At 37.9% G+C, this 22,994-nt stretch overlaps 1 protein-coding gene across 1 annotated transcript; it reads right to left on the reverse strand.

Moving 5' to 3' along the window:
* Positions 1-4,685: 4,685 nt before the first annotated feature.
* LOC117381102 (uncharacterized) lies at positions 4,686-13,009 on the reverse strand. The gene is made up of 4 exons (XM_033977950.2): positions 12,933-13,009; positions 11,146-11,233; positions 8,558-8,782; positions 4,686-5,261 (listed from the first exon to the last, which is right to left on the reverse strand). The coding sequence occupies exons 2-4, from the start codon at positions 11,189-11,191 to the stop codon at positions 5,218-5,220; spliced, it is 315 nt and encodes a 104-aa protein (XP_033833841.1). The 5' UTR covers positions 11,192-11,233; positions 12,933-13,009; the 3' UTR covers positions 4,686-5,217.
* Positions 13,010-22,994: the final 9,985 nt, after the last annotated feature.

Raw genomic sequence — 22,994 nt, forward strand, 5'->3', positions numbered from 1 at the left:
TAAAAGTAGACTATATCAAAAAGTGGATAGAATTAACTCTAAATTAGGCAAACCACAAACTGAAAAAAACACCTGAAGGAGCTGTACCACAGTTTGAGAAACACTGATCTAACACATACTAAAAATATTAACAGTATAAAACATGTATCTGGAGTTGTGGGGCTCTGTCACAAAATCAGGCCCAAACTATTTTTATCGAGCCACTCCAACAAGCTATATGAAAATGAATATCAAATAACAAAAAATAAAACATATTCTACGTAAACATAAATGACCCAAGACAAATGGATACATCAGTTATTTTTCAACAAATAAAATTTAAATAAAGAAATAAGGGCAACACTACCATCTAGCGGGCATCTTTTGTCATTACATAATGAATATCTATTTCAAGGAGGTTAAATCTTGTATTAAAAGCGATTATAAAAAAAATATTTGAATTTAAAATGTATTGTAGTAATGTCTGGGTTATAACACACAGTATATTTTTTTTCAGCTAAATAAAATAAAAGCACGTTTTTCATTTGGTTTGTTTTTATTGCATAAAAACCCAGTGGATTCACCCTGCCACTTCATCCAACAAATCACTATGTGGATGTAAACCACTTTCTTCAGCTAAACTCAGAAAAGACTGAAGTCATTTTGTTCACAGAAACATAGAGAAAGTGTCAGCAGTCACCTCCAGTCTCTCTCTCTAAAAACTTCAAATCAGGCTAGAAATCTAGGGGTAATAATGTAGTCATACTTTTACTTTAACAGCCACATCAAATCAATAACATCTACAGCTTTTACCATCTAAAAACATTACAAAAATCAAATGTATACTGTCAAAACTAGACTTGGAGAGACTTATCCATGTGTTTGTCTCCAGTAGGTTAGACTACTGTAACGTCCTGCTCACTGGCCTCTCCAAACGAGCCTTCAGACAGCTGCAGTACATCCAGAACACTGCTGCTTGGGTTCTGACTAGAACCAGGAAGTACACACATAAGTCCTGTGCTCAGGTCTCTGCACTGGCTTCCTGTAGTTCACAGAATAGACTCTAAAGCAGCTCTGCTTGTGAACAAGTCTCTCCATGGCCCGGCACCAAAGTACATCTCTGACATGTTAGTGTCATATGAACCATTTCACACTCTGAGGACTTGAGGCCTTCTGCTGGTGCCCAGAGTCAGGACTAAACATGGAGAATCAGCTTTTCAGTTTTATGCAGCTAAAAACTGGATCAGTTTTCCTGAAGATGTGAGACAGGCCTCTACTTTGACAGTCCAGACTCAAAATGGTTCTATTTAGCCGTGTATATGACTGAACAGTTTTTTATTCTCCACTCTTCTCTTTTAATGTTAATTTTATGATGATAATGTATGTTTTGATTTGTTTGTTTTGTCATTTTAATGTCTTTCTTCTTTCTTCTTTGTGCACGAATTGTGCTATACAAAAAGAAAAAGAAAAAAAATGCAGCTGGGGCGCCTCCTAAGGAGCAGGGAGCACCGCAGAGGGGGACCCACCTCCATGATCTTGTTGTTCAGTTTGGTCAGGAGTATCTTAGCTGAAGGATTTGGTACATGTTTTTTTGGACTGATGGGGGTTAGCCACACAGTCATCATGGGATTTAAGTGTTTTTTTTTTTTTTTTTTGCTAAAACGACCTAAAGCAAAAATATTCATGTTGCTCTGTGGACAAACCTCCATATTTACTTTTGGGTCGGCCTTGTTCACATGTACTGAGCATCATTCACCCCAAACACACACTGATCCCAAACTTGTTTCTGTGACAACATGCTTCAAGCGGACAGAGCCTCTGGAACATGCGCGCACACGTTCACTTCTCTTATACGAGGTGGTCTTTCCTTTCACCTGTGGCTAAATACACTGCAAGGACTGTACACACTCGGTCGTGTAGGAGAAAAACCTTTTGGAATGACACACAGACAGCCCCAGACTCATCTGCGCAGAGGCAGAAGTTCTTTTTTACGTTGACTTACTTTGACCTAACTAGTGGCAGTGTGAAAACGGCCTTAGTCTAAAGATTGAGCATGTACACATTTGACCATTTGAAGTCATTTACACATTAAATGTTCAGTATTTTATCAATCTCCTGGAGTAATTAAAGTCACTGCCTCTACTTTCCAAACACTGTTTGTTCTTTGTGCATCAGTGTCATCGGACACTCTTTTAATCACTCTTACATGATCATAATTCATAGCTTTACAATAGTTGGTCTGAGTTGTACTCTATGGAAGAAGAGAGAAGTAGAATGATGTCCCTGTTATTGAGGTGTTTCTCTTTTGCTCATGTTCACAAACCTGGTAACATAAGTATATAATGTGTACTTAATGGACAGGTCCAAACTTCAGATTTTATAGCCTATGATACATTGATGGTATTGTATGTCCTCAACAACTTTTATCTGTACATGACATCATGAAACAGGAACTATGTTTATGCAACAGCCGTGAGCTGTAACTGGCATCATTCAACTTTTATCAATGTTTCTTTTTGAAATGATTCCTCCTTTGCATTTTATTGTCCATTACTGCCTGTGCCTGCCATTGGCCTGGCTCCACTTGTCTTTACCATGGTGGTTTATGATGGCTTTCAGCTGTGGAGTGGGTGGAGTGTTCACCCACAATCCTGAAAGTAACCAGTTCAACCATGTTCTTAATGGGGGTATGTTTCTGTTTCAGTGCAGCAACTTATTCAACTTGGAAAAACAGATAATTCAGCATTTTGTATTTGAACATTTAATGACAATACGAGAACTGTCTTAAAAGGTTAAGTGAAGATATAAACTCAACCTTCCCACCACGCTGAGCCTTTTCCAGGCGTCAGATAGGCCCGAGGTTATAAAGGCTACAGGTCCTGCTCCTCCTATGTTGACTTAACCAGGTAATTGCATATTGTAAAGCAGGAGTCTAGCTACAGACCAAAGTGCAATGATGTGAACCATCATAGAAGTACAATCAGATCTGGAAGATGAACCAAAGATGGCATTGTGTGGCCTGAGCTCATTGACATGGAATATTCAATTCAATTCATTTTATTTTTGTAACGCCCAAAATCACAACAAGATTTGTCTCGAAGGGCGTTCATGTTTTGGTTGATGGGGGAAACCGGCGTACCCGGAGGAAACCCATCCAGACACAGGGAGAAACATGCAAAACTCCACACAGAAAGGCCTGGGCAACCCGGAGATCGAACCAAACCTTCTTGCTGTGAGGCATGAGTGTTGCCACTCAGCCACCGTGCTGCCTACACACAAAAACAAACAGGAAAATCAAACAACAGGAAAAATCAGACAAAACAAGAAAAATCGGCCAGGCAAGGAGGAGGGAGGGGGGCGGAGGAGGGCCAGGCGAGGAGGAGGAAGACCAGGCGAGGAGAAGGAGAAATATCAAAAAGAGTTTTTGTTTTTTCCACATTACTTCGTCATTCTGACCAATCAGCATACCAGAGCAGGGACTGCAGTTAGGCCAAATCTTACAAAGCTCACTTTAGACGCTTTGAGGATTTGAAAATTTTGAAAATTTATGTTGTGAAGAAAAAGAATCCCTACAAAACCCAACCTTCATAAAAGCTGTGGATGTCCTGTCAGATGAAAACAGACAACCCTGCTCACAGAAAGAATGCATGTTTTTCAGGATATCTTTTTGATAACATTTTATTTTGTTTTATTAGTAGATTCCACAAATATACAGTCATAATAGAAATACACATGTTACTTGTTTAAATGTCAACCTTTCACATGTAAATATTTCATGTAAATAAACAGAAATCTAAATATTTTGCTTTGGGCCAACACACAGAAATGAAATGGAAAACATGTAGCATGTTCTATGTTTAACAGATGAGCATTTAACATTCATTCATTTGTAGTGTGGGCAAATATTGTTATTCTTTAGCTAATATTGTCTTAGTGATACACAAAGGTGATTTATTAATGATTAAACACCAGTCAAACTAGCTCCATCAAAAGACTGTGCACATCATTACATTCAATTAGGAAACAGAGGACCAAAGACTTACACTGAAATACATGAAACTATACTTTAAAATGCATTATACTATATATTAAAAATACACGACCAGTCAAAAGTTTTTTCATTTATTTTTCTTCTTTATTTTCATGATTTTTCACATTGTAGATTCTCACTGAAAGCATCAAAACTATGAATGACACGCATAGAATGTAGAAAACAAAAATAAACTCAAAATAACTTAAACTTAGTTTAGATTTTAGTTTTGAAAATACACCCTCCCTTTATTTTGAACTCTGGTTTGGACTTTTGGCATTTCTTGACCCTGACGAGGCACAGCTGTGAAGTGAAAACTGTTTCAGGAGATTTCATCATGAAGCTCAGTAAGAGAAGGACAAGTGTTTATGGCGCTGTTAACGGAGCAAAGGGTGGATACTCTGAGGATTTCAATATAACACACACACACAAAAAAAACATATTTAGTAGAGTTGTTATTTAACTTTCTTTGCTACATAATGCCATACATCTTACTTCATATATTTGATGTCTTCAGAATTTGTACAAAATGTAGTAAACATGAAGACTGGCCATGTAGATATTTAATTACAACAATAGTGTTTTATATTAGCCCGGTATCTCTTTGTTTCTTATTTTTGTCCTTGTAAGAATTATTTAAACACAATTTTGTTAACATTTACAGATCTTTCTTTCATTTGACATTATATTAAAATAAAGTCATTAAAGGTCCAATTGTGAGCTTTAAGCCTCGTTAGAATGTTATTTCCTCACCACAAACAGACCTGGAGTTGTGTTTTGCTTCATTCACACATGTTTGAGTAATCCTTTATTATTAATCTGCATTTTGTTTAGTTGAAATCGACAATTCTAGGGCTGAAATCATTCACATAAATCTAGTGAAGGTGTATGGAGTTTAAAAACACAGTAAATATATAGAGGATTTATATGTGAATGAAACAAAACACAACTCCAGGTATGTTTGTGATGAGGAAATAACATTATAACAAATCAGAAAATAGTGTAATATGAGGCTTTTACAGTATTCAAACGAAGTGAAGTCTTCCTTTAGGCCTGTGGAGTCATTGAACGCAGCATGTTTCTTCAGCGTACATGTACAGGTTTAGTACTTGGGCCTATCAGACTTTAGCTTCATGCATAGTCTCCACATTTCCACACACTTCCATAAGGTGTATCATTCAGTGCTATGGGCTGGTGCAGAGCCGGAGTTAGATTTTCCCAGTGTACTTCAATGCACCGTACACTCCGCCCCCTGCAGGAACAAAACACAGACATTTAGATTGGTCAAATTCACGTATAGATCTATAGGAAATATTGTTAAAAATTGAGATGGGTATTGGGAATTGTAAAAATTGTTGTTAGAGGAGACTAGAACCAGTAAAAAACGTCATTGTATTTCTGTTTGAGGGGTTAGTGTGTGGAACAACCTTGATGATAAATTAAAAAGCTCCTACACAATAGAAGCATTTAAAAAGAGGTATAAAACATCACTTTTTGAAAATTACAGGTCTCAGGAATGATTCATGTGAACTGTCGTGATTTGTAGTTTTTCTTTTGTTTACATATTTACTCATATGTTGTGGAACTGATGCTGCTTTTCTTTGAATTCTTGTGTGCTATTATTAATATGGGTTAGGCATTATAAGTATTTTTTTCTTTACTTCAGCCTAAACCCTTTCAGTCATGATAGAGATGTTATGTACAACCTTATACAAGTTGAATAATGTTTGATTTGAATGTAATGACTGAATAAATCTACACATACATATTGAGTAGAATCGACTTTTCAGAGCTTTTTTTTTGTTTTTGCTTTTGCGATTTTGTTACTAAGGAATGCACATGATACTCTATACCGACTATGATACCACGATGATAATAAAACCACTGGGTACAACGGGGTACTACTACTACACTTATTTTGACAACTCTATCCGCTCAAAGTTGTATTTAGAGTGATTTGTGCATGTTTGCGTAATCTTTATTCTTCTGTATTCAAGATGGCATTGCTCCGATCTACCCCTGTTTTCACCGTCACCAGTACACGCCCACTTCTGTACTTACTTCACTGTCCAATTTCATTGTCTTAATCGATGATACACGTAGGATTCGGCAGCGTCACGTAGTCATTTGGGCTTCACAGTTTCCCAACCCAAATATCAGCATAATTGTTTCTTTTATTAAGTTGTTTAGATCAATATTGCAATTTCAAACATGCAAATTATAATGTAATGTTCCACAGGTGTCATAGATTACAAATGTATAGCAGACACAAGCACAATATGTCTTCTTTAAACAGCAGATTTGTTCACGCGGTTAATATATTTGTAATTACTAGGCCATGAAACAAAACTGGCACAAAGTTTAATGTCCTCCCTCTCAGCACAAATTTACTTCAGATTGTGTTAAACAGAAAGAGTTTTAAAGAAGAAATACTGTGCTTGTGTCTGCTATAGTTATAATTTATGTCACCTGTGGATTATTATGTTATAATTTGTACATTTTAAATCGCAATATTCATCTAGAACAACTTGATAAAAGAAACAACTCCGCCGACTTCCGTGTTAGAAAACTGCGGTGCCCAATAGGAGCTGACGTCATCGTAATTGCCAACACAACAAAGATTTATAAAGTTGCCGGCACCTCCTAAGCAGCTAATTTGAAAAAAAAAATATATCAAAATGACTATGTGATACTGTTGAATCCTACGTGTATCACAACGTAAGAAAGTAAAATTGGAGAACGAAGTAAGTGCAGGGCAGTTAATAAGTATATTTTTATTGTTCATTAACTAAACCAAAGTACAATTGAGCCTGGAAGACACTGGTCAGAAGTACGTACACAGATTCTTTCATATCTGATCTGGAGTTAAACAATAAACTAACATCATCACCAACATATTGATCTAAAATGACAAACAGATCCAGAGATTTCCTGCTCAAAACTGCAGAACCGACAGACTCGGCTCTTCAGAGTGGTATTTCATGTAGCAAAGAGTCATCTTTGTAATAGAAATTGTACTTCTCAGAGTACTTTTTTATCAGTGTACTTTTACTCCTACTTGAATAATATTTTTATTGAAGTAACAGTACTCTTACTTGAGTAAAAATTTTGGTTCCTCATCCCACTGTGAGTCTACAAGTGACAAAAGCTTTTTCTTGGCAATGTGAAATGATTTGAACATTTGTGTTTCTTGCAGCGCTTCTTCAGGTATGATTTAGTTTGTCTCTTTTTTGTGTCTGTCCTTTGAAATTACCAGGTTTTGGGTTTGGGTTATTTAATGTTTTGTCCTTTAAATTACATTCATTTCAAATTATAAATCAGCTGTTAGGTTCCAACAGTAGTACTTTTCCCAAATGCTTGTTTACTCACTCACTTCACTCACTTACTAGTCATTTTTTGTACCACAACTTTGTACTTCTGCTTGAGGAATACTATTTTGAAGTAATGGTACACATACTTGAGTACAATTATTAACTACCACCTCCGCGCAAGCAGCAGATTTTCATTTATTGTTGACAAAAAATGTGATTTTTTAAAAACTCTATGCATATCCTATAAGTGCAGAGCAGTGGGTGGGGATAGGGGGTAGGTGAAAACTAACATTTTTAGAGCTCTCATTCCTCGAAAGCAGGACAATGTAGAATTATTTAAACTTTATGAATCAGACAAAATAGGATGCTTGTCTCCTTAGAGAGTTTACTTCTTTGCACAAAATATTCCACAGTATAGCATCAAACATATATATCCTCATGGAAATACGGCACCTTAAGGCCAAGTTATAAGTCAGATCTGTGGATATGGCTGGATATGGCTGGATATGGCTGGATATGGCGACCTTGCACTGGCAGAACACATATTTAAAAGCACAGTATGTAACTTTTTGGAGGCAGAACATTCTCCATGGAGATAGTTTTATGCCATAGTGTGGAAGATTATTGCCAAAGGTACAACATTTCCATGGAAACAAGGAGGAGGTCAAATAAGAGTCAGGTTTGAGGAGATGCAAGCTCACCTACCAAGTTCTCAGAGCAATAAAAACTCTTTTTAGTCTATGTGGGGCTTTATGAGGGACATTTTTGAACAATCTAAAAAAAGTTAATGTAAGACAGATAAGTATAATGCCATGCTGTGGAACAAGCAACGGCATCTCCATGGAGACATGAAGACAGTGGGCCCTCTAAACGGAATGTTACATAGTGCACCTTTAATGTTTGGTACTCGGGATATATCCGATTGTGGGTTTTTTTTTGTTTGTTTTTTTTGACAAATACTGTGATTGTGATCAGATTCATGATTTATATTTTCATAATAGGATGCTGTTCAAAGTTCACATTTTAAACACATCCAGATCAATTAACAAAAAGACAGAAATAAGAACTGACAATTTAATAGAAGAATCAGATTTCAGAACGTGTTTGTACAGATCTAGACTTCAGGGTTCACAGTTTTTATGCAGAATAAGACAGGAGATTTTGAGGAGGAGATTATGGTCCTTCAAAAATTCCATCTTTTTTGATTTGCTTATTTTGTTCATTCAGTAGTACTCACCCAGCAGCCCCGCCCCTGCGATACTCCCGATGACAATGCCCGCGATGGCCCCATCCGACAGACCGCTCTTAGGTGTAGGGGTGATCTCAGTGACGTTGTTGACCTGTGTTGTCATGGTGGCCGTGGACGTTGAGGGAGGGGGGGTTGCGGAGGTGGACTGGGTGCTGTTTGTAGTGGTGGTGGTGTTTGGGGATGGGGTTGAGGTCTGAGCTCCACAAAAAAGAACTGTAAAGCAGGAGATACATTATAGTCACGGTTGTATTTGTATAGAGTTGTTAAGTGATGATGCCAGTCCCATCAAAACCCACAGTTATAACCATAGAGCCATGCTTATAACCTCATTAACTTTACCTTTTCTTTGGTCTCTGAAAGTTGTGAAAAGCGCTTATAAACTCATCATGGTGAATAGTTAGGATGCTCAGATTGCATAAGGTAAGTAAGGAATAACTTTGGACCACTGCAAACCATCTCAAATGTTCTGTTTTTCACATTTTTAAGGCAGTAAAAAAAAAGTACAGCACCTTTAAGTTACTGTAATTGGTTTTCTTTTATATTTGGGAGAATTGTACTTGTTTAGTAGATTTTTAAACCTGCTTTCTCTCAACAAACACTAACGCACAGAGCCAGATCATGTGAGAAATGTGGTTTAAAACACCTCAACTCAGCATTAATTAACTGTTTAATTAATCAAGTTTTGCATAAAAGGCTGATTTATATTTGCATTAGTAACTACAGTATTTTTTTTTTTCATGTATGATTTTACTTTTACTGCTACACTAAGACACACACGACCTGTTCTACCTGCAGCCTTCTGGACAGAGGTACAGGACACTTCCGGCCTCTAACCTCAGGTAATCAGACTCCTCAATGAGCACTGTCCTCTTCTCTCCTGCCTTCCACCTAAGTCCCACATAACCCTCCATTCGTCACACCTGCCAACTAACTGTGAACTGGACTCTACAATGCTGTATCGACCTCTGCCTTTCACGCCATGTTAATGTGTCACATGCTGTAAGTACCTCAATAGTGAATATGTTTACACTCTGAGGATCTGCACTTTATGAATTGCACTAATACTTGCACTTTAGCCACACTCACTGTTTAATGCTCTAAATGTAATTTCGTTATTACTTGTGATAATAAATCCTTCAGTTTTTTACAAGTACAGATTTAGTAGCTGTACTTGTAATTGATCATTAGTCAAAACTCCAGCAGAGGGCACAATGCTGATATTACCCTGAAGGAGGAAACCATAATTGAGACAAGCCTTTTTTCCACTGGCTCACTTTGGAGCGGATTGGTGCGGGCCGCAAGTGTATTTTTTTGGCTAAAGTGAACCGTACCGCCCCATTTGAGGATACTAGCTCCCAGTGGGGGCCAGCGCGGGACAGATCGCTTCACTTAAGGTGTGGCTACACAATAAACGAGATGATTGGACAAGAGAGAATGCAGACGTATTAAGTAGTAATCACTCAACAAATGCTGGCTTGATCTTGTGACAAACTGCTGTATTTCCTGTTCTAAGTTGAGCTGATGTGCTTCACTAACCTTAACCCTTACCATAATACATCTAACATGAGCCAAACCCAAGGTATTGCATAAAGAGACACTAAAACGTGATGTAGAGTCATAGAGAAGTGAAATAAATGCAGAAAAAGGTCACAATAAACTGGAAGAAGTTAAGTGTTCACGCGACTTTTAGTTTTAGCCACACCTCACAGTGCCACAAACTGGGAATTACTAAACATCTTTTTGTGAACTGATGAGATCGGCCTGACGATTAAACCCCAAGTGAAAAGAGGAAAAAGTGGAGAATGTCATTTAGATAGAACTTTGAGCATCACAGTTGAAGTACAATAAATGCCCGAATGACACAGTGAAAGATGACGTTTTATTTGCTTATTTGAATTACATCCAACTTCCCTTTGATCTTTTTACTTCCTGTTCAAAGGTCACGGCTTGTCTGGTTGTCCCACCCCTATTCCAGTCAGCCAGGACTCTTATAGACCTGGTTTAGTATGGGGCTATTACTGAATAAATGTGTAGTTGTATAGTGATTTGGGGTGTACTTTTTTGAGCAGATTTTTAAACATGTACTTGTACTTGTGATTGACTATAGCCATGTAACTGTAATTACATTTTAAATCACTATAGTTACCCCATATTGCATTTGTGTTTGATTTTTTTCTGTTTATGAAATTTTAAATCAAATTCTTACAACCTCTTATTTGAGTAGTAGTTTCCCGGAATACTTTCTTGGAGCAATACTTCGTACTTCTACTTTCAGATCCAAACATGTCTGTAAATGTCTTGAACCTCATGTTGCTCCATAGATGACAAATGATGGCAATATGGCCTTGTGTTAATCATAAATGCACTGATAAACTTATTGATCTGGTTAATGCTGTCATCACCAGTTCTGTCATCTTCTTATCTATAACTAATTGAAGGTCCTATATTATACAAAATACATGTTTGATTAATCTTTTATTACTGGTCTGTCTATATCCCCAAAGCTCAAAATATGAGCCCTTTAAACTAGGGGTAATCTTAAAGTTCAGTTCTGGGGAAGTATTTGGACCACGTACCTGCACAGAGGAGGCAGAGAAGACCAGCTGAGACTTTCAGGTGCATTGTGGCGCAGTGGGAAAACTTCTCACAAAGTCAGAGAAAATCCTGACAAAGTGAAACGAGAATTACTGTACTGTCCCATTAAACAAATAAGATTATGCAATTTGAAATCTAGGAATGACCTTAAATAAATATATTAAAGTGCATATGACAGATTAGTTGTAGTAGTTAACATAATTGTATAAAAGATTTGACAAAATATTTTGCTTAGTTTTCTCTATTTCAACAATTTATCCTTTTACTTCCTGGTTGGACATGGGCAGGGCAGCAGAGAAGCAACTCTAGTTCAGTTACATAGCAACCTTAACGTTAAGGGCTTAAAGGGTCAAATTGACACCATAGTGATTATCTGACAAATAAAAACAAATGACAACTCCTTTATTTTGTCGAATCAATGTTCAATCTGTCAGAAAAATGTACATTGTATATATGTTTTCACTGTTGATGACAAAAGGTAGAGGGATTTTTTTTTTAGAACACAGTGCTACTTACTGCATTTTTGTACTTTTTAACCCTAACCCTAACCTCACCAAATCATGATTAGAAAAACACAAAAACCTCATATGCACTTTAAACGTATGTCATAATTTACAGTAAAAAAAAAAAGTATTAATTTGTAATCCCAATAAAATCAAACCTTCAAAAAAAACAGATTTTAATAAATATAGAAGTATAACTGTTGTTCACATGTTGTAACAAAACTCCATTCTACACTAACTACTAATACCCAAAATGGCCGACTTCCTGCTGCGTTTATGCCGAGGATGCGGCCATTTTCTTTTCACATTTCGGATCTTCCAGTAACATCTGATGAATCAAGAAGGTGGTCTGTGTTTGGAGATACTGACCATACTGACCGAGACTAGCTCAAGGTCTGGACATGGGTCCCAATGGCTCCTGACAGGTTGCCCTGATGGGTCAAATGCAGAGGGCAAATTTCTCTAAGGGGTAGCCATGTTTCAGCAGTGCCCCCTTCTGATAACTAGTAAAAGGTACAATACCTTTTAAAGCTGTTAACATGTCAAAATATCTCAAAGACCTGGAATTGTCTATTCTTAGAAAAGTTCACCATATTTATTTAAATTTCTGTGTCATTTAATGTAGTAGTTCGATTGTTCAACAAGCAGCATTCAACAAGTTTAAATTGCATATGATACGTTTTCATTTTTTGCTAATTCTGACTTGGTTTGGTGGGATAGTACCTGTGCTAAAGATTTATCCCAGTTTTACATTAATTAAGTGGCAGCTTGTGGAAAGAAAGTTGAAAAGAAAAGTACAAAAATACAGAAAGTTGCAGAATCTCTCTGGCTATGTAATCAACACTGAAAATTCTATTCAAAATACAGAAACCATTTAAGCAAAAGGAACACATTTTTCTGACAGTTTAAATATGAATTTACCAAAAATAAATGTGTTGTCATAACTATTTTGTAGTTTAGACCAGTTTTAGCCCATATCAACATTATGGTTGCTAGGTAACAGTTATATAATTACCTCTACGTATGTCATATCTGCCTCGCATGTCCAACCACGAAGTAAAATTATTTAAAAAATAAAATACAATGACGCTAACTATGCTTTAGTGAAATAGTCTAACCTGTCATGCGCACGTTAATATAATAAGATTGTGAATCCAAATCCTAAATCCTTACAAAAGTCTAATTTGTATTCCTTTTTAAAATCTCAGAATTTCACATTTTTGTTAACTACATCACAACTTGTACTTGTGTTGATGTGTACTCACCTGATGCTGGAGCGATGTGTTTGCGTCTCTTCCTGGACTGTCTTCTCTTGCCCAGAATATATAATAACCCCCCCTCCCTGCTCCCTCCCCCTCACTCCCCCACCCCACCCACTATTGCAGTGGACCAGGACTAACCAATGCGCGGTCATCCGGAGATTATCAATACACTTTACGACTTTCCATAGAGACTACACACACCTAGTGACAGTCGTGGAAAAATTACCACAATATTTCTTATTTGCGGCTGTACATATTTTTAATGTAAGAGTACACAGGTAAAAAGTGCCCATTCAAGATCAATGTCACATATTTAAAGGTCCTATATTACCCACGATTGACTCTTGTGAGGTAAAGCCATGTTATAATGTTGTTACTTCCTCTACATCTCCAAAGCTCAAAATACTCCGTTCCACAATTGGCTGAAATTATCCAAATGATTCTAGTGAAGGTGTATGGAGTATAAAACACAGTGGAGCACTTCTTCTATTACAACATGACATCACAACTCCAGGTCTGTTTGTGATGAGGAAACAACATTATAATGTAATAATAGTGTAATATGGGTCCTTTAATATTGAGCTCGGTGACACAGGAGGAGCCTAGAGTAGAGCCACTGCTCCTCCACGTCAAGAGGGGCCAGCTGAGGTGGCTCGGGCATCTGTTCAGGATGCCTCCTGGACGCCTCCCTCGGGAGTTGTTCCAGGCATGTCCCACCAGAAGGAGGCCCCAGGGAAGACCCAGGACATGCTGGAGGGACTATGTCTTTCAGCTGGCCTGGGAATGCTTTGGGGTCCCACCGGAGGAGCTGGAGGATGTGTCTGGGGTGGGGGAAGTCTGGGAGTCCCTGCCTCCGCGATGGGGCCCCAAGTGGAAGAAAATTGATGGATGGATCCTTCACAAGTCTAAATCTTAACACTTATCACTTTCATAATGATATTAAATGAACTATAGGCATTACACTCACAACTGAACCTGGGTTTTCAGTCCCTTAATCTGCAGATATTTTGTCATTCTCAGTGTGTGGTCATGCCTCATGTGAAAGCTCAGAACCTCTACAGGTCACTCACTGAGCTGCAGAGGCTACACTAGCACTGATTAATGACTGGCTGGATGTTCTGGGATTTAGGTAGTGACCAATTAGATCAAGTTTAAACCAAACTTTTTAACAATGACACTGACACTGGCAACCAAATGAGAGACTCGTGTGAGGCTCATTCTGCTTTCTGATTAGATAAACAAAACACAGCATTTTAAAATAAATACATGTTTTTGTAATCAAAAATCATAATTTCAATTGTTATGAGTCAAAGCTATATTTGATTTGAACATGATTATCTCACATGTGGGAATAAGAGATAGCTCATGTTTGCAAAATTTAAAATCAGAATCTTACATAGCACGTAAAATTTTCAACTAGAGCCTCCAACACACAACATGGATCACAGATTTCCACGGTAGGTGAAAATGTTACTATGTATTTTCTAAGAAAGGAAACTAGAAGCATCAGTCGGATCCGGAAGTCTTCTTATCTGTGCCTGATAACACGGACAACTGTCTGAACACAGCCCAAGGATTCTCAACAGGTTTAGGGGAAACGAATCTTAGACCATAAAGCGCACATATTACTTTCAACAATTACAATACATAATACTACAACAATACAAAAAGTTTACATATTATTCTACAAGTATTGGAACCTTCACTGTGAGATTAAAAACTATATACCTGACTATACCTGATTTTTTGTGTTTTATTACTGCTTAAAAACACAAAAATTTAACTAGTAGGTGAAGATAGTAATAAACAGAACGGACATTTTCTTAGCACTCAAGCCTTGAATGGAGGACAATATAGGATCACTCAAAATACAACTAAGATCATGATGCGCACTGCTATAACATGGGTAAAAGTGCAAACGTTGACTTTAAAGAACACATTATGCATTCTTGTGACTTTAATTCTCCTTTAAACTTTATGCTTGTGCCACCTTGGGATACGTATTTAACATTTTCCAATATTAAAATGTCTGCGTTTGAAAAATATACTTTATAAACTACACCTCTGTAGGCTTTTAAACTGTGCAGGAGAAATCTGGAGTTTTGCCTATGACACCACAATCCAGGTAAAATAAGAACAGATTATTTCTGAGTGGGATCGAAAAAGGATTAGGTAGTGGAAATCCTGCAATGGAAACAAAATCTTAGAGAACAGCACTCTCTTAGGTCACTGGGCTGACATCATCCACTCCTGGCACTAAAACTGGGAGTCTCGGAAAATGATCCTGTCCCGTGTCTATCTAGATGTTATAGATAAGATAAAAGTGTGAGGTCCATTAATGGCCCATTGGAAACCTGAGTTTGATCTGAAGTAAACCACACCTAAATAATAGGCAGAAGATTAACTGTATGATTGCTTTGCTACATGTGAACAACCAAAGGTATTGTAGAACTTGCTTTTTACTGTCTTCAAAACATAAAAATTAAAGAATTCATTTTAAATATTTGCAGTATTGCAATATTTTCTTACCCACTTTACTAAGACATTCGTAGCATCTTTGTTATATAACAACGTTTTCAATGACGTCAGAAGTCAGCAGACTGGTTTCTTTTATTAAGTCATTTTAGATCTTGTGATATTGTGATTTAAATTGTCAAAAAATATAACATAATGACCATAGATTATTACCTATAAGCAAACTCAAGCAATATCATATTTTTTGAGTTATGAGATTATATAAATTAAGTGTGAACAAATCTTAAAGATCCAGAAATCAGACTATAATCAGATTTTGGCGTGCATAAAGGCCAATGTGACCTGACTGTCATCACAACTGAAAAGACACTGAAGGCACAGCCATTTTTGATTTAGATGTATTTGACCAGAGAAAAGAGAAAGAGAGAGAAAGAAAGGAAAGAGAGAGAAGGAGAGAGAGAGAAAGAGAGAAGGAGAGACAGAGAGAAAGAAGGAGAGACAGACATAGAGAGAGAGAAGGAGAGACAGAGAGAGAGAGAAGGAGAGACAGAGAGAGAGAAGGAGATACAGAGGGAGAAAGAGAGAGAGAGCATAGGAGAGAGAGAGAGAAGGAGAGACAGAGAGAGAAAGAGAGAGAGAGAGAAGGAGAGACAGAGAGCACGAGAGTAGGAGAGACAGAGATAGAGAGAAAGAGGAGGGATAAAGAGAGAGTGAGAGAGAAAGGAGAGACAGAGAGAGAGGAGAGACAGAGAGAGAGAGCGGGAGAGAAGGTGAGGCAGTTAGAGAGAGGGAGAGAAGGGGAGACAGAGAGAGAGAGAAGGAGAAACAAAGAGAGATAGAGAGAAGGAGAGCCAGACAGTGAGAAAGACAAGGAGGGAGAGAGAGAAGGAGAGACACAGAAAGAGAAATGAGAGACAGAGAGAGAGAGAGAAGGAGAGACAAAGATAGATAGAGGGAGAGGGAGAGAGAGGGCGAGACAGCGAGGAAGAGAAGAAGAGACAAAGGGAGAGAAAGACAGACAAAGAGAGAAAGAGAGAGAGTGAGAGAGAAGGAGAGACAGAGAGAGAAAGAGAGAGAGAGGAGGAGAGACAGAGAGAGAGAAAGGAGAAACAGAGAGACAGAGAAAGAGAGAGAGAAGAAAAGACAGAGAGAGAGGAGGAGAGAGGAGGAGAGACAGAGAGAGAGAGGAGGGACAGAGAGAGAAGAGAGAGGGAAAGAGAGAGAAGAAGAAGAAGAGCGAGAAGAGACATTCACATATTACATTCACATTTTACATTCACATATATTCGAGTTAAACAATAAACACTCAGGCTAAAGCTAACATGTTTTCCTGCTGTGTGTTCTGACCTGACCATTACATACATAATGTAAAAAGCATTAGCCTACATTCTGCCCCATGATTTGTCATATTATCACAGCATCTCTACTATAAGTGACGCTCTCAGACGGGCTGACCGGACCATTATGTGCTGCACAGACCATCAAGACATTTTATACATTGATTCTTTCTCTATGGAGCACTGAGAGGCTTGCAGTCTCAACAATGGAGTCACATCTAAAAGGCCCTGTATCCGTTTTTTTCCTTGTATTTGAGCAAAATGTCTTGCCCCAGTACAGATATATTGTATAAGCAGCTATTAAGGTCAAAATTATTCTGCTGTGTGCTGTCTGCATTTAATTAATTTAATTTATTGGCGATAATCAGGAGCACCTTAGCATGCTGCTTGTCAGCAAAACTCCTCTCTGGTCTCTGAGAGTTGTGAAAAGCCTTATTATATGGGTTCGTTTATGTTAAGGTTACAGTTTAGCTGAAGTTTAGGAAAGTAGTAATTATTGTTAAGGTTAGGATCCACCTCAAATGTTAGGTCCCCACAAACAGCATGGAAAACAAACATACGTGTGTCTATGTTTTAGGATGATGGAGGAAACTGGAGTCCCTGGAAAAAACCCACCTACATCCAGAGACTGTATAAAGAAGTGGACTATGTGAGTGTGTTGTCACCCATAGTGTTCAGCTCCAGCCAAATGAAGCCAGTCAAGGTTAACAGTCGTAGGGATGTAATTTAGAGCCAAGTTCCGCAAATATCACAACAACCAAAGGATCACTTCAGAGCGAGGCTGTTGAAGGCAACGCCCCTTCTCGTCATTTAGCAGGGAGTGTGCACTTAACAACGCTGTTAATCAAAGCTGTTACTAACACTAGCGTGACATCAGGAAAAGAAGACACCTGATTTGCCTATTATTTATGTTCATATTTTGATTTACAGACAAAATAGTTAAATAAAAACACCAGGATCATGTAGAGTTGGTTAAAACTGACATTTTAAGACCAAAATGTTGCGGCAGCAGCAGTAACAGAGAGAGGGGTGACGTTTTTCATGAGTAGATGGAGCCAGACCAGAACCACGAGCTTCCTCAGCCTCCCCAGCTAGATCTGACAATATCTAAACCAAATCTGTCAGTCTGGTCTAACGTAAAGGAATGTACAGAAATGTCAAATAAACCCAGGTGCTGTGTGACAAGAGACTCTCCAGGAAGTTTGGGATGAAATAGAAATAGTAGCAAGGCCATTATGCAATCTGACTTAGATAGTACAATCTAATCTTGTGAATTTATACTTTTATGGGTCTTCAGATAAGGACAGCACAGGTACAGACAGCATCGGGACATCAGAGAGTTCTGCTTTTTGACATACTTGTGAAATTGACCTATGAGTCGGCCCCTTGGCATGGGGAATGGAAAGTGAAGAGAATGAAGAATTTAACATTCGGTTAAAGTGGAAATACATTCTTGTGGCTTTAGTTTACTTTTAAAGAGGGGGTCTTTTTTTTTTTACTTCTATGGCGTATTAACTGCTAACAAATTTTTATATTTAGCTCACCATGTGGTTGTGCACAGTTTTGTATCATGCGTTTGTATATTTATGGGGAATTGTTGTGTGGGAGCAAGGATGACATAGACTTGTGGGCTGAGGATTGGACAGAATCTTACAACTAATCATAAGGAGGGTTTGAACAGGACCCGGGAGAGATTGCTAAATTACTGACTGGATGACATCTAAAACCTCTTCAGGCATGTTTTTGATGTACAACGTTATAACATGGTAGAAAGCTCTAAATATTTTTGCACAATATTCCCTCTTTAAACATGCTTTTGGTCAGAGTGGCATTAGAATTTCATATTTTGTAACTTAAAATTATGTCTACATTTGACAAACACACGCTATAAACTACAGCCTTCATGGCCACTTGTCAAAGCCTGATCTCGTCAGACAGTGGGGCAGCAGTTGCAATTGTTTCCTTAGGCAAGACCCTTCACCCACATTGCCTCGTAGGAGTGTGGTGTGTGAGTGAGTGGTGGGAGGGGCTGTTGGAGCAGATTTGTAGTCTCCCTTCCATCAGTCTGTCCCAAGGTAGGTGTGGCTACAATAGTATAATGCAGGAATAATGCCCAAAATTGTAAAGGGACTTTGAACTTTGTCTGGAAAATCTCTATATGAGACGAATGTATTATGAGCCCTTTCACAATAACGCATATTTGAAGTGCAATACATAGGTGAAGAAAATAGAGACAATAAACGATAATATTGAAACTAATTTATGCCACTGACGCAATAACCCTTACCCCCACAAAATATTGTTAAAAACCTAAGCAGCAATAAATAAATTGCAGAATTAATCACTTAAGGAGTTAATTTGAACTTATAGTGAGTCATAAAAGTCATTTATTCAGTCCTCCACAACTCAAATCTATTGTAGTACAGAAAAATAACAAAAGGTCAGGCAATATCACTGACCCAGCTAACACCAGTGCCAGATGGATTCTCATCAGTTTGGAAACTCAAACCTCAAAACAACAAGAGCAAGTGCAATGTTACAATGTGAATGCCATGCTAATCGAACCATGTTTGTTCTGAACACAATTTGACCACAGAGACCAGTTCATGGGCTTAAAAACTTAAAAACTCTTTACTTTTTTGAAAATGTATAAAACTATAGCAATGGAGGACTGTTGTCATGCCAAATCCTGCAAATTAATTCTTGGTGGTTTCAGGCAACATAAATACTCTATGTGCAGACTGTCTTTAAGAATGACTCAATATTGACAAAAAAAAAAATAGGCTAAATGAGTATCTAGGCACTTCTCAATCTATGCCTGTTCTTAAAGATCACATTTCTGTTTTCCCACCATAGATTACAGTAGGCTACATCTCCAAATGTGTTGGTTGAATGTAATAAATACGTCATACTAAACTACTATCTGGTTAGTCTGATTAGTTATTATACCCTTTGTACTTCCTGATATGAGGTTGACATTTGCCATTTACAGGTCAAAAATTATAAACTTACAGACGGTAACTTTAAAAGGTGTGTATGTTCAAATCAAATATAGCTTTTATTGATCACAAATGTAACACTGATTCATTCTTAAATACAAAACACTGGACATGATATCTATTACACTATTTGTAAGTAACTTTGATATACTGTAATTACAAGTTTTTTCAAAGTTATCCATACACTACAAAGTTATTAAAAATGTAGGGATATTTTATTATTTAATTAACCAAGTATTAGTAACAGAAACTTTAAACCATGGATCTCTAATAAGAACTGGATAAGGCACTCTCCCCTCTGTCCTGATGCCAGCTCAAATATCACATTAGCATTTTATTGTGAATTATCAACATATATACATATTATTTGTAAATTACACTGGAATTAGCACATAAGTGTTTATGTTTACATCACTAGCCTAATCTCCACAGGGCTGTGTACTTTCTCCCCTGCTCTTCTCCCTGTACACCAACTGCTGCACCTCCAGCCACGACTCCGTCAAACTGGTTAAGTTTGCGGATGACATCACCCTCATCGGACTCATCTCGGACGGCAATGAGTCTGCCTACAGGAGGGAGGTGGACCGGCTGGTGTCCTGGTGCAGCAGCAACAACCTGGAGCTTAATGCCCAGAAGACAGTGGAGATGATCGTGGACTTCAGGAAAGTCACAGCCCCCCTGCCTCCGCTCACCCTGACGGTCTCCCCCATCACCACTGTGGACTCTTCCCGCTTCCTGGACACCTGCATCACCCAGGATCTCAAGTGGGAGCCGACCATCAGCTCCCTCATCAAGAAAGCCCAGCACAGGATGTTCCACCTGCGGCAGCTGAGGAAACGCAAGCTGCCGGTCCAGATGATGGTGCAGTTTTACATGGCCATAATTGAGTCCATCCTCACCTCCTCCATCACAGTGATGGTGGTTCGCTGGGGCCACTGCCAGGGACAGACAGAGACTGCAGTGCATTGTGCACTCTGCTGAGAAGGTGATTGGCTGCAGCCTTCCATCTCTACAGGACCTGTACGTCTCCAAGACTCGGGGGCGAGCAGGCCGTATAGCAGCTGACACTTCTCACCCTGGACATGGACTATTTGAGCCACTTCCCTCTGGCAGGAGTGTGTCCATTGGGACCAGAACCTCTCGTCATAAGAACAGTTTCTTCCCCTTTGCTGTTTGTCTCATGAACACTTTATAATATTTGCACAAAACTGGACACTTTATAATACCGGTCACTTTAATAAGTCATGTTTGCACTGCTGTTCTGATGCTGCTGTTGTATATATTTTCTACCTCTAAGTATTTTATTTTATTTTTTAAGCATATCTTTTTAACTTTCTGCATACCCTTATTTGTATTTGTATTTATTCAGTGTGTTTTATGTCGCACTTTATCACCAAAGTAAGTTCCTAGTTTGTAAACTGTGTGGCAATAAAAATCTTCTGATTCTAATTAGTAAAGCAGTAAAACATTTACACAACCTGGATGTTTGTTCAGTAATATTTTTTGAAGTAACATTGCCCTTATTGTAGGTGTCCCTAGACCACCTCAGATGGAGAAACAGATGTGAGGGCTCAGCAGAGAGAGCTACACAATTTTTCTTATCTTTTGCGAAGATATCTGTGTATCTTTTGTGTTAAAAATCCATCAGTCTTGTATTACTGTTCAGACTGACTTGATAATGTCATTGCCAACTGCAGCCTGTGTTTTTCACTTTCCAAGAATAATCATTACATTGACAACATCAAAAAGCATACGACTAAAACACGTGAGAGAGCAAAGGTGTGTGTGGATCATTCTAGATAATACTGTTCAATGTTATAGAGCAATAGTGTACCTAGTTATCACCACCAGAGGGCGCTAGAACATAACGATGGTGCTTATCCACAAGTCAGCCACAACTACAAAGGCTACTAAACATGAATACATTTATTGGCATATTGACAGAAATAAACATAAGTAAGTACATTTAGTATAAAAATCTAAAATTAAGTAACTGCTCCAAGCAATAAATGTAATAAATCGTGCAGAATTATGAGAAATTTACATGTCTATAATAATTAATTTACTTAATGGTAAACAACAAGTAAGGCGCAGAGCAATCCAATTAAAATAGTAAAAAACCAAAAGTTCTGATACACAGGACCTTTCTTAGCTGTTGGGTTTCAGGTATCATCATAACATGCTATAAAACACAAAACATTTGTAATACTGTACACATATTTGCATTGCTTTGTTAAAATGCAGATTTATTTTTGTTGAAATAGAGTGATCTTAAGAGGGTGGGCCCTCTGAATTTTCTTTATTTTTTCTATTGTATAATCCACCGTCTGATAAAAGGGAACTGTAACACTGCTGGACATTTGAAACAAGAAGGGAAAGCTGTAACCCCACTTATTTTCAGTCAAATCAACCATTCTGAGAAGAATCTGGACCAGTTTGTACTCCAAACCCACAAATAAACAATATATAAAATTCCCCAAAATATAATAGGGCTTACCTTTACTTATTTATTTATTTATTTATTTATTTTCACCTAATTACAAGCTCCTAAATCTCATTTTTAGTGATGTATGAACCGGGAATCTACTGCCTATCGGACGATCTCTCCAGACACCAGCTATACCTATTTACCCCAAATAATCTATCTGGGATTTGCAATTCCTCTGTGCAGAGGTTGTTCCCACTTATAATTAGAGTAGATCAGACAGAGGCCAAAACTACAGAGCCTCAGCTTCACACACAGCCATTTAAGTTTAGACACAGGTTCAATTAGAATTGGGAGTCATTATAATCAGGCATTTAGAGGAAAAAAAAGGCCACATTTGTAAGAGGTTAAGTTTCAACATTCCTGAATTTACCCTTTAGATCACATATGTCAAACTCAGGCCCAGGGGCCTGAGTTTGACATATGGGCAGTGTAATTATATTTGGCCCGTGCACCACTAATATTACAAATCCCAGAATGTGTTACTAGAATGCTGAAGGCGAGATCAGCAAGCGCCCTTCCTTTTCTGTTGACACTCATTAGCAACCAAGCTACTGGTCACTTCGGTCAAATGAATTGCTTCAGAGAGAGACATAATTTATTTTATTTATTTAAATAAGAAATGAATACTACTTATGTGTCTTTTATTTCAAATTTAATTTCTCATATGCTTGTAATATCAAGCTTGAGTTGTTCCAAATTTTGTGTTTAAGTAAAACTAAAGTTTGTTTCCATATGAAAAGGTTAAACATTACATGTCAGGTGCAGT

The sequence above is a fragment of the Periophthalmus magnuspinnatus genome, chromosome 14, assembly GCF_009829125.3.
Source record: "Periophthalmus magnuspinnatus isolate fPerMag1 chromosome 14, fPerMag1.2.pri, whole genome shotgun sequence".
In the NCBI taxonomy this organism is placed as follows: domain Eukaryota; kingdom Metazoa; phylum Chordata; class Actinopteri; order Gobiiformes; family Gobiidae; genus Periophthalmus; species Periophthalmus magnuspinnatus.

Bases quoted from the DNA above. Each gene is read 5' to 3' on its own strand.
- LOC117381102 (XM_033977950.2), bottom strand. From the start codon at position 11,191: ATGCACCTGAAAGTCTCAGCTGGTCTTCTCTGCCTCCTCTGTGCAG. The intron at 8,783-11,145 runs GTACGTGGTCCA...CCTGCTTTACAG, and splicing joins TCTCTGCCTCCTCTGTGCAG to TTCTTTTTTGTGGAGCTCAG. The intron at 5,262-8,557 runs GTGAGTACTACT...TTGTTCCTGCAG, and splicing joins CGCAGGGGCGGGGCTGCTGG to GGGGCGGAGTGTACGGTGCA.